Genomic DNA, 17,731 nt, shown 5'->3' on the forward strand with positions numbered 1-17,731 from the left:
TGACCTTTTGACCTCAAAAATAGTTGGTTTCCCTATTCAGTGACTCAATATACAAATGCTACTCAATTCTCAAGTTCATCGGATTAAAAAAGGTGATTTTTAAAAATTTGATCTCCAGATAACCTTTGACCTCTGACCTCCAAATCAATAGGTTTCTCAATTTTGACGACCTCTACAACTTGATGAAGTTTCATGACGATCGGTTTAGAAATGTGACCTGTAGGCCAGTGACAAACAAACAGACTTGATACAATTGACAAATAGACAAACACTTGATGACAAAGACTTGATGGACAAACAGAATAAAATAAAAATCACTCAGAGCGACACTCGGCAAAAGCGAACAAAGTAGAATGGCACTCTGCAGAGCATCCTTTTTACCACACAAATAATTGGTGGTTTAATTATGTGACCTGATATGCAAATCGTCTTCAAATTTTAAGTTAATCGGATGAAAATTCACAATTTTAGAAAATTGGCCGATGTTGACCTTTTGGACTATGTTGACCTCAAGAATAGTTGTTGGTTGGTTTCGGTAAGCTGTTATGCAAATCCTATTCAAATTTCAAGTAAAACTGATGAAAATTGAGGATTTTTGCAATTTGAAATGGTTGTTGACCTTTGGCCTATGTTGACCTTTTTGCCTATGCTGATCTCAAAAATAGTGGGTGGTTGAATTCAGTTCGCTGATATGAAAATCCTATGCAAATTTCAAGTCAATCAGATGAAAAATGACGATTTAAAAAATAAAAAAAAGTGGCTGACCTTTGGCCTATGTTGACCTTGTGACTTATGTTCTCAAAAATAGTTGGTGGTTGAATTAAGTTCACTGAAATTAAAATCCTATTCAAATTTCAAGTCAATCGGATGAAAATTGAGGATGTTAGGATTTCGAAAACGTTGTTGACCTTTTGGCCTATGTTGACCTTCTGGCCTATGTTGATCTCAAAAATAGTTAGTTGATGGTTGAATTCAGTTGGATTCTATGAAAAGCTGATTCAAATTTCAAGTCAATCGAATGAAAATTGAGGATTTTAGAAATTTGTAAAAGGTGGTTAACCTTTGGCCTATGTTGACCTTTTGACGTTTTGACCTCAAAAATAAATAGGTTTTTGTCGGACCACAAACTCTACCATTTGATGAAGTTTCATGAAGATCGGTTTGAAATTGTGACCTGTAGGCAAGTATAAGTGAGAGGACAGACAAACAAACACACAAACCGGAGTGCTCAACATACTTGTCCAAAAAAATTTTTTTGCCAAGTAAAAACAAATGCAACCGTCCAATATACTTGAAAAATCTTCGATTTTGCAAGTAACAAGAAGCCATCAGGCAGAATACGATACTTGCAAAATTCACCCCTCCCCCCCAAAAAATGGTTGCCATTGAGCCATCAAATTGTCCATTTCATCAAGATTAAAATTGACAACCTTGATCAAAGCTTGGGTCAATAGGCTGAAAAGTGATGATTTTTTAGATGAAAATTGATGATTTTGGAAGTTTGACCTTGAGTTGACCTTTTGACCTCAAAAACGTTGGTTTCCCAATTCAATGAGGCACCTTGCAAATGCTGTTCTATTCTCAAGTCAATCGGATGAAAATTAAGTTTTTCAGATGGATAATTTTGGAAGTTTTTATCTTGAGTTGACCTTTGACCTTTTGACTTCAAAAATAGTTGGTTGTCCTATTTAGTGACTCAATATACAAATGGTGTTCAATTTTCAAGTCAATCGGATTTAAAATGGCGATTTTAGAAATTCGACCTCCAAATGACCTTTGACCTCAAATTCAATGGGCTTCTCAGCTGTTCCGACCTCTACAACTTGGTGAAGTTTTATGACGATTGGTTTAGAATTGTGACCTGTGGGTGACAAACAAACACACAGATAGAATAACTCATGCAACCGACCAATATACTTGAAAAATCTTTGATTTAGCAAGTAACAAACAGAGAGTGGTGAAAACATAACCTCCATCCACCTTCGGTGGAGGAGGTAACGACAGAATATCAGCCTGCTCAAATAGTCGCCCTTTTTTTTTTTTTAACACCATGAAGATGGTTATCATTTTAAATTGTGACAAATGAACGGATGTTTTGGAAGGTGAATGTTTCATTATGTTCATCATTAATATTTATGAAGTTGAGGTAACACAAGTTATTACAATTTTCATTGTGTTTTTACAGGAGACATGAACGAAACTGTTGTGGGATCTTTGCCTCTCACGGTCACACTGGATGTGTCGGACATTCCTTTGGTTTACGGCGGCCGAGTCATCATGTGGGTTTTCACGTTTATCATGTGTATTTCAATCCCTCCCAACGCAGCAATCATGGCGGCTTGTTTTTATCGTGGATTCAATTCACCCATGCTCATGTACATTGCTGTATCATCGCTCGCTGACACTTTATTTGGAGTCGTGACGATATCATCCTATTTTAGTAGAATAATTGCAAGACGTAAAATAATATCGTTTAATGAATGTTTGGTTCAGTTGTTTCATATACATTGTACATTGTTTGGGCAGTTTCTCACCACGTGGTTAATGTACGTTGACCGACATTGGGCTATTTTCTGGCCGTACAGTTACATGGCTCTGATGGTGAACAAAGGTGGTGCTGTGAAACTTGCTATTGTCGTTTTAACAATCGGGTTGTTGTTGAGTGTAAGCTTCACGGTGGTACCAACATATATGGTGTACTGCAACAACTCCGTGGTAGTTCATGATGTTGTCTGTATTTATGCACCCGTTGCAAGATCAGCTTGTGGAAATGTTAATCTTTCACGTATTTATTCTCTAGTCTTTCTTTACGTTGTGTTTATATTAACCGGTTTTACAGCACTGTACTCTACATGGTGTATTGTTCGTAAATGTCGCAAGTCCTCCACAGAGGCAAACAAAAAAGCGTTGCACACATGTTTTACACAATTGTTTGCATCTTTAGCGCAGTTCATTTCACTTCTTGTCATAATTGTGCTGAAACGATTTTTACGAATTCCCACATTTGATTTTATCTTGGTTCTTGTAAGTGCATTCACACCGGCTCTGGTTAATCCATTAATATTCGGTTTCAGAATGCAGGAAATTCGCTCAACCATCATTCTTGCTTTCCATAAAATGCGAGTAATTTATAATGAAAGGCCATTCAATGTGAGAACGATAATCTTGAAAGGAAAAAGTGAAAATTAAAAACAAGGTTGCAATGAAACAGAAAATACAATTTTCAAAATGTGCAGATGTTTTTTAACCAAAATCCCCCCCCCCCCCCACCCCACCCCCCACAAGGAATAAACATCCTGTTTACTACCAGACATTCTGAGATACATACATCCAGGGTTCATACGAGTTCAATACATGCATGTTCGACTGGTTTAAAAGGTGAGAGAAATGAAGGATGCTTCTCGTATTAAATTAACCTCTGCAGTTGAAGATTGACGGCATTTATGTATGTATACACCGCTGTTTTTTGTTTTTTTTGTCTGTCTGAGGACAGCGTATTGAGCGTATTGAGGAAGCGTATTGAGGAACCTGTCGAACTAGCGAGTCTAGGCCGGGAAGCGGGTAGGCATCCAGCTGCGTGAATCTATTTATAGTTTGTGAATAATCGATTACCATACGCTTACGATGATTCTCAGTTTGGACCACCAATACTTGAGCCCGCCAGGGTGTTCGGCTCGGTTCGATAAATCCCCTCCTTTAAAAGCCGACTCGTATCCTCGGCGATGAATTGCTCGTCGGCCCGTGAGTGTCGTCACGACTTCATCGCGACCGGAGTGCAGTCGGAAGTTAGCCTCTGGAATAGTGACAGCGGCTCTATAGACATTCCGGTCAAAGCACACACAGAGAGTGTAGTTTCCCCATTAAACGTCATCTCCAGACGTCCATGCCAATGAAGAAAATCATGTCCCAACAGTACGTCGGCACATAGAGCAGACAAAATCATCAAATAGACATCCGCATACATCGTGCACATGTTTTACAACATTAGATCATTAGAACATTAGAACATTAGAAGTAGTTAAAATCAGATAACCACTAACTTGACATGGCATTCCCCTTTGGTGCGCATCCAGGGCGACTGCGAAGCACTGAAAATTATTTGCAAGGTCCCCAAAACTGGCCATCCGTGCCATCTTACAAGGGCCATGTTGACGTAGCTCTCTGTCGACCATGTGTCCACAAGATCGTTAGCAGACTGACCTTTGACCAGCACTGGTACCACGGCACTCGCCAAACCATGCGGTCCGTACAGTGCCGGGACTTCTATAGGCTCTGGTCAGGCCTCGCGCGTCACGGTGATCCCAGCCAGAGTCGAACGCTGCCCTCTCGAGGCACTGCAAACCTTCGCAAATGACCTTTCCTGGCATGCGTGTGGCACGTCGCGTCCCGTTCTGGACATGTGGCTCGAGGGTGTCTCCGATTACAACAAAAATAGCACTTAGTATTGCCTCTGAGAGAGGCGGTCACTGCCAGACTCGTACCTTTGGCTCCGAGGACTTCTGGCTGTCTCGGCGCCATAGGGGTATCAGCAACCTCATGCTCCATGGTAGAGGAAATCTCCGGACGTTTCTCCCCAGTGAGTCCGACAGTTACATAAGGTCGTCCATACGACTCTGATTGAGCCTGTGCCAACTGTAGTACTCACGCCTGATCATACGCCTCTTGTAGGGTCAGGGTGGGTTTCTCAAGCAAACGTTGACGGATCGAAGGTGCATGAAGCCCGGACACAAAGGAGTCCCGCATAAGATCGTCACACATTTGTTCATGAGTTCGAACCTTATGTGCACATTCCTTTCCCAGCCGACGTAGTTCTTGAAGGAATTGCTCAAACGATTCCGAGGGGTCTTGCCTCCGAGTAGCAAGCTTGTATCGGGTATAGACCATGCTTCGAGGCTTGATGTAGATACTCCGAAGTGCCGGCACCGATGTCGCATATGTGGGACAATGAGAGATGTAGTCGTGGATGGTGTTAGTCACTTGACAGTTGGGAACAGAAAGTTTCTGCGCATCCGTGATGTCAGAATATGTCTCCATGTAACTTTCGAGCAAACATAACCAATGTGTAAGCTGGCTCGCGACGTCATCAGCTTGAGGATTCCCACTGAAACTAGGTAGTTGCAGAAGCTTGTTCATCTCAAACAGCATTTAAGGAAGAACACATAATAGCCATCATTCATGTACACTAATAGGCATCAGAAGTATATATAATATCCGGTACAATTAAGCAAGCCTCTTGCAAATATGATTTCCTCACCATCCTAAGTAAGCACGTAATGGTCACAGGTCTGCCCATCGCTTTCAGTGGAAGGATATTTATAAGAGCACTTCAGTGGGCAAGAAATGTTACTACACCTGGGTTATGACATGACTTAGAGTTCCTACGTTTCACTACACTGCTCGCTCCTCCAGCCATGCTTGCCCTCACAATCTCTGCATGGAAACTGCAGCTCTCCGTCCGCAGGTCCGCTTCCTCATAACCACTAGCAAGATGTCGGAACATGACAGTTTGCGATGAAGCTTCCTTGCGCAAGAGCAATAGCGACCGTACACCAACAAAGTCCGGACCCAAAAGATGTTGACACTGAGAGAGATAAAATGTCGATGCTGAGAGATAAAATGTCGATGCTGAGAGATAAAATGTCGATGCTGAGAGATAAAATGTCGATGCTGAGAGATAAAATGTCGATGCTGAGAGAGACCTTTCCAGCGACCGTTCACCAACAAAGTCCGGGCCCAAGATATAGGAGAAAATGTCGGCACACGACAGTTCACCACCAGTTCCAAAACGATAAGGGCGAGAAGGGAGATGTCCGCCACCCCAATTCTTTTCTACGCAGCTCTGACTTCATCCGTGCCTGCTTCACCAATCCCATAGTCCCATCTAACCAGTCCTTGTGTCAATCAAATCCTGGACCAATCACTGCTCTTCTAGGCGTGGCATCACGAACCCCAATTAGATTGAACCCACCTGTCATCCTTCAAGTCCCACAAAACGTGCAGAAATTTACAAGAATAACATCATAATTTCTTATCATGTCACATAAAATTTCCCCCGTTCACAAATTACGTACACAATTTCAGTTTCAACCAATAAAAATAATTTTTTTTGTCCCGGTCATGCCGTTGAGATAACACCCAGTGGGTTGACTCAGCCTGTCATCCTTTCAAGGTTAGCAAAATGAGTCATGCCTTTTGCAACACACCAACAGACTGGATTCGTACTCAGACTCAAACCAAAATCCAATTTACTCTGACTTCTCACCCATGCGAACAGAACTTAAAACCCCTCCAGTCATCTATTAATCATCTTGCTGTTTGAAGTCAGTGGCATCTTGTCTATTGTTCAGGATGCCAGTGATAACTTGCCTTCTCTATCTCAACCAGCACATTGTTCCCTAGCATATAATCCTTCTCAATCATGGCATTCCGATAACTTTTTGAATCTGCATATGTAATATAATATACAGCTCTTGTGTAATAAACGATATTTCTTGAAAGCATTATCCGATCTCGATGATTCCTTCACAAGATTAATGCAATTCTGATGCTAAATCTGAGTGGATATAAATAAATACATGTTTTAAAACTTTTTTTAATGCCTTTAACATTTTTACTGTTCATTGTAATATATAGACGTAATGAATATATAGACGCAAACACGTTATTTTAGAACCTATCCCATACACGCTCTGCATACAGGCCCACGATAGCCTGCCATTTTCCACAAGCAGACTGAATGGACATCGAATCTCAATGAAAAATCATACCCACTCAAGTTTCTTCTCACAATACAACCACAACAGAACCATCATGTCACCCTGATCTTTCAATGGTGAAGAATCACTTTAAAACTAATTATTTTCGAATCCACCTCCAGATCCTTAGCAAAATCAAATCAATTAATCTTTGTTACACACCAAATCTGTCTACCAAGCTTCATCGAAATCCATCCAATTTAACAATTAAAATGAAGTTTTACTTTTACTTGACCAAATACCTCCAGGATTTCAACTATCAATACACACTCCTTGGGATACCTGAAGGCTGTAGGTAAAATATGAGAAGGCCATCCACCCATGGAACCTCTACTGTGGGTCTTCAGCCAATCAACCTTCGGCGTCATAATTTGTTCCATGTTTTTTGAAATTACAAATTCTTTCTTTTATCTGCTACGTTCCCAACTACCCTAACCTACCTAGTCTCAGAGGATCCTGTTCTTTAATTTTTTGGGACCTGGCTACTTCTAGACATTAAGCCAAGTGATGAACTCCCAATTATTTGTCCCCATGGAGTATCTTACCCCAGCTCAGTGACTCTAAGATGTTCATGCTGTCTTCTAAACCTGCGACCCACCTTAGTCGTGACCACCTGGCCTCAACCCCTGCCAACTTCAACATGGTACCAATGCTCTCTTGTCAATCCTAAGTCTTGGACCACTAGGCGGTTCCATGACCTAGATAGCGCTTCCCTGCAAGATGCCTCAATAGGTCATTAGGGCTGCACCCCAATGTTCAATTACCTATCAAACCAAAGAGACCTCAAGCCTCTTTTGGCCATCCAGATGTACGGATGCAAACCCCCATTTCTGCCCTGTAAATAAATATTTTTTTTAACGATTTCAATAATACCTTTAGTCATGAGTCCCAAATAGTGTCACCTGTAGGATCATACCTCCAGGATATTGCTATCCCACTTCTGACACCAAACTGTAGACTGAAAATCAGGCTCAAAGATTCATTGGATCGTTTATTAAAAATCATCTATTTACAGTGCAAAAATACTATCATAATGTGCACATCTGATAGGAGAGACAAGCATGTTGCCAGGCCGACATCCCAGCTCACTCTGCCTAACAGTCCCAAAGAACAATCTTATATACCTTCATGATTTGAATAGGTGGGAGGGGAAGAACAAACACACGTCCTCGTCTTCAGAGGTAAACCAAAATGGTTTATCTAAAGGCAAGCAAGCATTGCAAATGCAGAACATTGTGTCGATGAAAATTAATTTTCCCAAACACAATGGAAATTGTAAACAAGTTCTAAACTTCCTTACAGGGTCAGACAACCTGGTGCCAGATGTATCATATTCTTTACCTCAAAAACCATTTTGCGTCAATATATTTGTACAAACTACTTATTGAACTCAGTAAAAACATTTTCTTTATATATTTCAAAGCACCATATATCTAACTATATCACCCTTATTCATAAAGAAATAATTACAGCACCTTTATTAAAACTACACCAAAATGATTTACCATTGTGTTGTTTTGTAGCAACCATTACAGGAGGTGGTCTGACATTGCCTCCATAAGAGTTACACTTTCCCTAGCAAAGAAATTTGGTCAGGGTGCCAGCGATAATTCGCCGACTCTCTCTCTCCTTCTCAGAAAACACCGTAAAATAATTATTTTGCTTATAATTTATCCAACACTGGTCCTGCCAGCATATTTGCTTTGTATAAATACAGCCGCTGTAGAGCCATTTCTTTAGAGATCTGCAAGGGTAACACATATGTTATTTCTTACGTCGATGCTTATCACTCCGTGTACACGAACTCTAATAAATTCCTTCGTAACAGTCTGAAGTTGTTCGTGATCCATTACAGTACGAGTGGCCTCCTCACCTCCACATGTCAGGATGACTTTACTTCCCAGGAGCTTGCTGGCTTACAACTGATAACTCAATAGTTTAAAGAGGAGATTGATGAATTGCATCTTGTTCTCAACGATTGTCAAGAACAGCTTCCAATCGGGGGAGATTCTTTGTGCTTTCATCCTTGACAATGAGTTTCTCACTGCAGCCTCTTGCTAAATCACTGAATCTTGCAAAGACCGACTGTTGCTAATGAACTCTTGTTCAGCTAACTCACCTTGTAAATAATTTCCAAAAACAGGTGTCAATAGGAGATGCCGCACAGGAAAATGAAACAGCAACAAATACAGTCCCAACAATAGCAAAAAAGACAATATATATTTATATATTGTTGCTCCCTGTTGCTCCCTGTTGCTCCCTGTTGCTCCAACTATCACTGGTACAATTTCATGTTTCTTCAATTTTCAAATCCTCTTCACCTCATTTTTTATATCCTGGTATTTCAGATTTCAGCTCTCCTGCATAGATCTTCATATGCATTTTCAAATTGTCTTTCCAAGAGAAACCTTTATCACATAGAGCATTTGTGCAGTCGCTCTCATGTATGGATCCTGATATGTGATTTCAAATTGCTTTTTTGGGAGAAACCTTTTTCACATATCGAGCATGTGTAAGGTTGCACTCCCGTATGGATCCTAAAATGTGTTTTCAAGCTGATGTTATGAGAGAAACATTTATCACAACAAGCATTTGTAAGGTTGCTCTCCTGTATGGATCCTCATATGTGATTTCAAACTGCTGCTATGAGAGAAATCTTTATCACATATCGAGCATTTGTAAGGTCTCTCTCCTGTATGGATCCTCATATGTGATTTCAAACTGCTGCTATGAGAGAAATCTTTATCACATATCGAGCATTTGTGAGGATGCTCTCCTGTATGGATCCTCATATGTGATTTCAAAATGCTGCTATGAGAGAAATCTTTATCACATATCGAGCATTTGTAAGGTCGCTCTCCTGTATGGATCCTCAAATGTGTTTTCACACTGCCGCTATGAGAGAAACCTTTATCACATATCGAGCATTTGTAAGGTCGCTCTCTGGAATGGTTCATCACATGCACTTTCAAATGGCCTTTATGAGAGAAACCTTTATCACATATCGAGCATTTGTAAGGTCGCTCTCCTGTATGGATCCTCATATGTGATTTCAAAGTGCTGCTATGAGAGAAACCTTTATCACATATCGAGCATTTGAAAGGATGCTCTCCTGTGTGGATAATCATGTGCTCTTTCAAATTGCTGTTTCGAGGGAAACCTTTATCACATATCGAGCATTTGTAAGGTCGCTCTCCTGTATGGATACTCAAATGTGTTTTCACACTGCCGCTATGAGAGAAACCTTTATCACATATCGAGCATTTGTAAGGTCGCTCTCCTGTATGGATCCTCAAATGTGTTTTCACACTGCTGCTATGAGAGAAACCTTTATCACATATCGAGCATTTGTAAGGTCGCTCTCTGGAATGGATCATCACATGCACTTTCAAATGGCCTTTACGAGAGAAACCTTTATCACATATCGAGCATTTGAAAGGATGCTCTCCTGTGTGGATAATCATGTGCTCTTTCAAATTGCTGTTTTGAGGGAAACCTTTATCACATATCGAGCATTTGTAAGGTCGCTCTCCTGTATGGATCCTCAAATGTGTTTTCACACTGCTGCTATGAGAGAAACCTTTATCACATATCGAGCATTTGTGCGGTTGCTCTCCTGTATGGATCCTCATATGCGATTTCAAACTGCTGCTTTGAGAGAAACCTTTATCACATATCGAGCATTTGTGCGGGTGCTCTCCTGTATGGATCCTCATATGTGATTTCAAATGGCATTTTTGAGAGAAACCTTTATCACATATCGAGCATTTGTGAGGTCGCTCTCCTGTATGGATCCTCATATGTGATTTCAAACTGCTGCTATGAGAGAAACCTTTATCACATATCGAGCATTTGTGGGGTCGCTCTCCTGTATGGATCCTCATATGTGATTTCAAACTGCTGCTATGAGAGAAACCTTTATCACATATCGAGCATTTGTGGGGTCGCTCTCCTGTATGGATCCTCATATGTCCTTTGAAATGGCTGTTACAAGAAAAACCTTTATCACAGACAGAGCACTTGTGCAGGCCTTTTCCAGTGTGGATCCTCATGTGTATTTTGATGTTACTCGTTGAAGCAAAATCCATTCTGCACACATTACACTTATAACGTAATCGCCTTTCTACAACCTTTTTGTGTTTGTTTAATTTAACATTAATCTTGGTGTTGCGAGGCCCAGACTTGTTTTTTATAGTAAGTGAGTCTTCCTTTTGTGATTGTTTCTTCAAAAAAGAATTCTTCTTCACTGTCAAGCTGTGTCTGGACTTTATTTGTCCCATATCACTTCTGGATTGTTCTGCAGAAACAAAGACCACAACATTTTCTTTTTTTTTGTCAAAATCAAAATTCAAAATATTTGACACTTTTCTGAAAATTTTATATTTTCTCAACACAAAACATTGTATGTAAATTTTTTACATTTCCACTCACCAGTTGCTGAACAGGAAGCACTTCCTTTTGTCATGTGAATATCATCTGAACCTTCCTTTGCAGAAGCACATTTTGAATCTTCTGTGACAAATGAATTGTTGTTGTGTTGTCTGCCTTCCACATTTACAGGATAAAGATCACCTGTGTACAAATCAACATCAGTCTTTTGCAGGGAAATGGGATTGAGAACCATCTTGAGAGTTCATAGAACATCTTACGTCATGGAATGTAGACTTCAGTTTAAATATAAACATTGGGGCAATACCCCTGGGCACTCGCCTGGTAAAATAAAGCAGTGTACCACACTGACTACTGAATACTTCACTGAAAACCCATGATATGGTATTTTAAACCGTATCATGGAATTTTTAACCAATTTCAATGGATGCCAGAAGACAGGGCAGCATGTACAATCATACTCACATCACCATAATACCTTAAACAAAGAACAACCAAAAAAACCTATTTTGGGGGGGGCAACCTCCATCGCCACCTCCCCCCACCCCCTATAGATTATCTTTGATCCTGATTTTTTTTTTAATGCAATGAACAAACTTTGTTACAGCACGGGTGGTAAAGGTTGTAGTAATGTTTCATTGAAATTGTGTGTGTAGTTTCAGTGAATAAAGCATATATCTATTTTGGGGTGTCAAACCTAGACCCACTTTGAACCCTGGTAGATCCTTCGACACTGACTTTTCTTTTTTGTTGCAGACGCGGAGTTCGTGGTGCATCACGATTTGGGCTTCCCGGACTCTCCCTGACCTCTGGACCTGCAGGTCGCCATGCTGTGGATAGCTTCGCGGCCTGATGAGATGTCAAGTAACAACTGACGCCGAGTGAGACCGCCAAAACTGGCAACACAATTGATCTCGGCAGGCAATCCTTCCATGGAATGAACAGGTAGGCATCTTCTCCTTGGGTGCAAAGTGCATTCAAACAGCAGCGATTATTCTGGTGTTCCAGCTTTTAAGCCGCTACTGCACTAAATATTCTGTCCTAAGTAAGCCCCCCCTCTGTGGAAAAGTTTGGCGGTACTTCCGTAACCTGCCAATTAATTAAAATTTTCGCACTGACATTCGGCAGATTTCCTCCATGTTCTCCACATCCACTGCTCATGTGCGGAACCCCCACAGACATCACACACATACAGTCATGTGAAAAAGTAAGTACACCCCATGTAAAGTTTTGACTTTTTCAACATATTTCAATGTACAGCTATTTGAGCTTCATTTCAACAATATTGATAGATAAAGGTGATATAATAAAACAAATATCATGAAACATTTACATTTTGTAGTCCATTGTATAATTTAAATATATATAAATGCAAAATTCGCATGTGGAAAAAGTAAGTACACCCCTACATTTATAACTACTTCAAATACCTAAAATTAGAATCAGATGCACCAGCTCAGGTGCAAATGATGAGAACATCGTTAGAGAGGATCTTGGAGGAACCTGTCTTATTTAAACTTCAGACATTTAGTTTCGTCTGCTCTTTGTTGTTGAAGTGTGCGGCGTCACCATGCCTAGATCAAAAAATCTCTCTGAGGCCTTCAGAAAGAAGGTTATAGATGCCTACACATCTGGGAAGGGATTTAAAAAGATCTCCAAGCAATTTGAAATCAATCATTCCACTGTACGGAAGATCATCTACAAGTGGAGAAGATTCCAAACAACTGCCAACTTGTTCAGGCCAGGCCACCCCAGCAAGTTCAGCCTGAGAGCAGACTGCAAGATGCTGAAAGAAGTCTCAATGAACCCCAGAATGTCATCACGGGACCTACAGTTAGCTCTTCCCACTGTTGATGTCAAAATGCACGAGTCTACCATTAGAAAGAGGCTGCACAAATTTGATCTACATGGGAGGTGTGCCAGGAGGAAACCTTTGCTGTCCAGAAAGAACATCAGGGCAAGACTAAAGTTTGCCAATGTACACCTAGGCAAAGACCAGCAATCCTGGAACAATGTGCTCTGGACAGATGAATCAAAGGAAGAGCTATTTGGCCACAGTACCAGAAGATATGTTTGGCCAAAACCAAAGACAGAATTTGACCACAAGAACCCGATACCAACTGTAAAGCATGATAGTGGAAATATTATGGTTAGGGGCAGCTTTGCTGCATCAGGACCTGGGCAGCTCACTATCATAGAATCCACTATGAATTCTTCATTGTACCAGAGGGTGCTTGAGGATAATGTGAGGCCATCTATCGGAAAGTTGAAGCTCAACCGAAGGTGGACCTCGCAACATGACAATGACCCTAAACATACCAGTAAATCCACCAAGGAATGGCTGAAAAGAAAAAAGAAATGGAGGGTTATGGAATGGCCAAGTCAAAGCCTGGATCTAAATCCCATCGAGATGTTGTGGGGGGATTTGAAACGAGCTGTGCATGGAAGAAACCCCTCAAACATCGCATAGCTGAAAGAATTCTGCATGGAGGAGTGGGCAAAAATTTCTCCCAGTCGATGTCAGAGACTGGTAGACAGTTATAAGAAACACCTACTGAAGTTGTTTCTGCTAAAGGGGGAAATACCCCCTATTAGAGCCAAGGGTGTACTTAATTTTTCCACATTAGTCGAGGGCCTGAGGGATATTTTCGTGCAAATCAGTCTAAAAGCACCAAATTTTGGCCAGATGTAGCTCAGGGCATGCTCTAATGATTTAGTGAGAGCGCCTGAGCCGGCGACCCCAGGGGTCACCATGGCGGCCAAATCCAATATGGCCACCACCCGATCAAGGTTTCGGCTATAACTTTTGATCCAGATGAGCTACAAATACAAACGTGGTGTCTATTTTATGTTTTTTGACCATTAAAACGCGTTGGAATGCTTATCTTTACGATTGGGTATGTCTGGACCCATAATTTGCATATTTCCAAGATGGTGACTACCCGAAAATGAGTTTTACCATAACTTGTGACTTTTGGCAAACCTGGTGTCTATTTTATGCTTTTTGAGCATTGCAAACACATTGGAATACTCAGATTGATATGATGGAATATATCTAGAGCACTCTAATTTGCATATTACCAATATGGCCGCTATCCCGAAAAATAAATTTAACGTACATATTCACCCAGATTGAGTGTAGAGTTGTCAGAACGAGTTAAGATTAAACTGGTGGAAACAATCAACCTATGTATCTTACATGTCATTTTTATTGAAACAATTCTACAAATAGAAGAGTAGAACCCATTCCTATTGATACAGTTAACAACCAGTATGTGCATCAATATATGTACAAGTGAGTAGTAATTATGTCCATTGGGGGGGGGGGGGGCGGTATAAGTTCTCAGGTATATGTTCTCAGTCATTTTGATTTACCAGGGCGACTGTTTTTGAATAGTAGCTGTTGAGGTGGAGTGGATTTTTGTTTTATCCGAATCACACAACCAGATTACTCAAATATCGTCGTCTCGACCCTCATTGTTGGTACAGGCACCCTCGCATCCACATATCGAGGTGCAACGGACTCTAGCTTTACAGTATTTGCAGCGCCCACTACATGACTTTTTGCAGCCACAGTGAGGAGGACGGCGCAGGCTTTACTGGCATCTGCAAGATGGGTCCAGTAAGGTTCCCAAGTCTTGGTCGTGGAGTCCCAGTACCAGCTCCACGTACTGAACTCTGGGATATTTTGCTGGACAGAGGTTGCCCGATTCCAGTAGAAGCTGGCCTGCAGCAGTGCCCTTTTGACATGCTGAATCAGTGCAGCTTGGGTGGGAGGCAGGTTCTCGAGGGACTTGGTACCGTTTGAGAAAAGCCGATGTCTGGCTTCATCTACTCGGCTGGAGCCACAGCTCTTGCTGTACATGATGACGACCATACGCTCCAGTCTTTGGACATGGACATCTGAGTTGATCTGTTCAGGCTCCAAGGTGAGGGCGACCAGGGTTTCTGTGAGATCCGGTGTTGCCTCCCAAGCTGCCCATGCACTCCTTTTTCCATGGACCAGAAAGGCTGATGTAGTATCGCATCCTGTTAGCGAGTGGAAGAGAGGTAAAGCCAGTGACCTTTGGGGACCAAGAGCATTGCGGATCTCGTGAACAGGAATGTCCCGGTAGTTCTTTCCGCATGTGAAGCCGATCCAGAGCTCTGTGAGGCCAAATGTGTCGAAGAAGTGGATTGCAAGTAATACAACATCGCTGTCGACCGTACGGACAAATGCCTTTTTATGGCCATTGGCCCCAGCATGTGCCAAGTGCAGAATCATTCTCGTGTCTGCTTCAGGATGGTTACAAGGCTGAAGCGCAGATATGTCATATTCTGGTCTGTTGGAGAGTACAACATCCTTCTTGGTAGAAAGGAGAAGTTTACCCTGCATGTCATGCTTGGTGAGCTCATTGCTGATAAGTCCAAATAGTTATTTTTGGTTCTCGTCATTCTTCAGGAAGTCGCTGTTCCAGTTACACTTTGGAATAGGAGTTCTGCCATCTCCTATTTTAGTTGTTGACCCCGTTCCTCGGCGTTCGTGAGTTTGTGCTTTGAGGTTCTCCTCTGGATACGTATCGAACACAATGTCCAAGCGCCCCGACAGATTCACGGCTCATGTGTGACCTCACAAACCCAGCAGTATTGGTGTTTACATAGTCCTGGAATGTTTTTGCAGTAATTGGCCGGTCCATTTGGACCATTACTGCTCCATCGAGCACAACTACAGTGGCATCCCTGGCTGCTGCTATGCAGGTTTTTGCCGCATTCACGCATTCAAGAACGTCCGCCTTTTTGCCGCTGCGTAAAAGCCCTTGGTTGGAAATTCTGGGTGGCTCCCTCTGATTTTCAAACCTGAAGAATTCTGCCATGTCTGCATCGGGCCAGGATTGAAGGGAAAGGAATAGTTGGGTGATGAGTCATGTTTTGCTTGTGAACACCATTCTTCTTTTTGTGTTTGGCTTTTGGGTCAGGTCGATTGGCAAACGTCAAGGTATTTGTCCGTGGGATCGTATCTGAAATGGGCTTGGTGACCTTGTCAAGTCGCTGCTCTGCGTAAGCTGAATGTAGGGCCATACCAACTTCGTGAACACTTGCGAGCGATCCAGCCACTTCTGTTTCCATAACGTCTTGTGTGTCGAGTGCTATGAGGTCGTGATTCGCTGATAGAAAGGGATATCCCGGGGGTTTCCATAACCTCGGTGAAGGATTTGACATCTTTCCTGAACTTGACCTGCAAGCTATGTGCCTCTTCATGATGATAGGTTGACGATGATGAGCTGCTGTTATACACAGCTTCGAACTCTTGCACCAACCTGGCGCAGTCAGGCCCTGCAAGCATGGAGTGCGAGGGCTTCAGTGCTTTCATAGAGTCCAGCTGCTCCACCACATGACTACAGGATTTTGTTTGATTGCTCATGGGATTGATCTTTTGCAATCAAGCTGAACTTCCGTTCTGATCGCTGCACTACGAAATCTAATCTAATTGGCAGAGACAGCATAAGTCCCAATTGATGATGCTGCTACTAGTACTACCAGAGGTAGAGGCCATATTGTTCACTGAGCTCCTTGCAACGGTCCCCTTTCAAGCAATCACTCCTTCGAATCTGTCAGCACCAATAACCAGTTACAGCAAGATCGGCTCCTCACAAGACCTGATAGGAAAAGTTACTTGGTGAAATTGAGATGAAGAAACCTGAAAATACCTGATTATATTTGTTTCATTTTGCTGGCATAGCTCACGTTAGCTGTTGATATATTTTTTAACTATTGATGGACTCAAATACATAAAAATACATTGAATTGAAGTGACATTCGTATTAAATATATATGAAAATAATACACATGACTTACGTGAGACATGAAATAGTATTTGTGGACAGAAGTAAAACGAGAGGGTCTACCCTTATTTTCAGGATGTCTCCTATCAATTTAAATGATACGAATGCATTATTATGAGCAAAGGGAGAGCAATGCCGTCTTCATTGCGTCTTTAATGACTATTATGAAAATATATGACCTCTCAAAAAAGTGGTTCTGATGACTTACGTGAGGCAGATAAGAGTAGTTGTATACATTGTCATTGTCCATCTTCATGACTTGTACACAATCACTACTGTAAACAGCTGGATTTAACGGGTTTCTAATGCTCAAAAAGCATAAAATAGACACCAAGTTTGCCAATAGAGTCACAAGTTATGGTAAAACTCATTTTCGGGTAGTCGCCATCTTGGAAATATGCAAATTAGGGGTCCAGACACACCCAATCGTAAAGATAAGCATTCCAACGTGTTTCTAATGGTCAAAAAACAAAAAATAGACACCACGTTTGTATTTGTAGCTCATCTGGATCAAAAGTTATAGCCGAAACCTTGATCGGGTGGTGGCCATATTTGATTTGGCCGCCATGGTGACCCCGGGAGTCGCCGCCTCGGGCGCTCTCGCTAAATCATTAGAGCATGCCACGAGCTACATCTGGGCCAAATTTGGTGCTTTTAGACTGATTTACACGAACCTAGCCTCATATCTCCCTTAGTCTCTCGACTACATGCGAAATTTGCATTTATGTTTATTTTAATTATACAATGGACTACAAAATGGAAATG

The 17,731-nt window shown here is 41.6% G+C and overlaps 1 protein-coding gene across 1 annotated transcript in view; it reads right to left on the reverse strand.

The window, feature by feature from the left end:
- Window positions 1–4,641: 4,641 nt before the first annotated feature.
- Window positions 4,642–17,731, reverse strand: part of LOC137413550 (uncharacterized) — a 30,648-nt gene continuing 17,558 nt past the window's right edge. Inside the window, exons 4-8 of the mRNA XM_078781857.1 lie at window positions 11,187–11,327; window positions 10,858–11,052; window positions 6,367–6,443; window positions 5,426–5,581; window positions 4,642–5,133 (exon numbers count right to left, since the gene is read on the reverse strand). Of these exons, the coding sequence (XP_078637983.1) occupies window positions 4,642–5,133; window positions 5,426–5,581; window positions 6,367–6,443; window positions 10,858–11,052; window positions 11,187–11,327 (1,061 nt within the window). The remainder of the gene's footprint in view (window positions 5,134–5,425; window positions 5,582–6,366; window positions 6,444–10,857; window positions 11,053–11,186; window positions 11,328–17,731) is intronic.

The sequence above is a fragment of the Myxine glutinosa genome, chromosome 1, assembly GCF_964187855.1.
Source record: "Myxine glutinosa chromosome 1, kmMyxGlut1.1, whole genome shotgun sequence".
NCBI lineage: Eukaryota > Metazoa > Chordata > Myxini > Myxiniformes > Myxinidae > Myxine > Myxine glutinosa.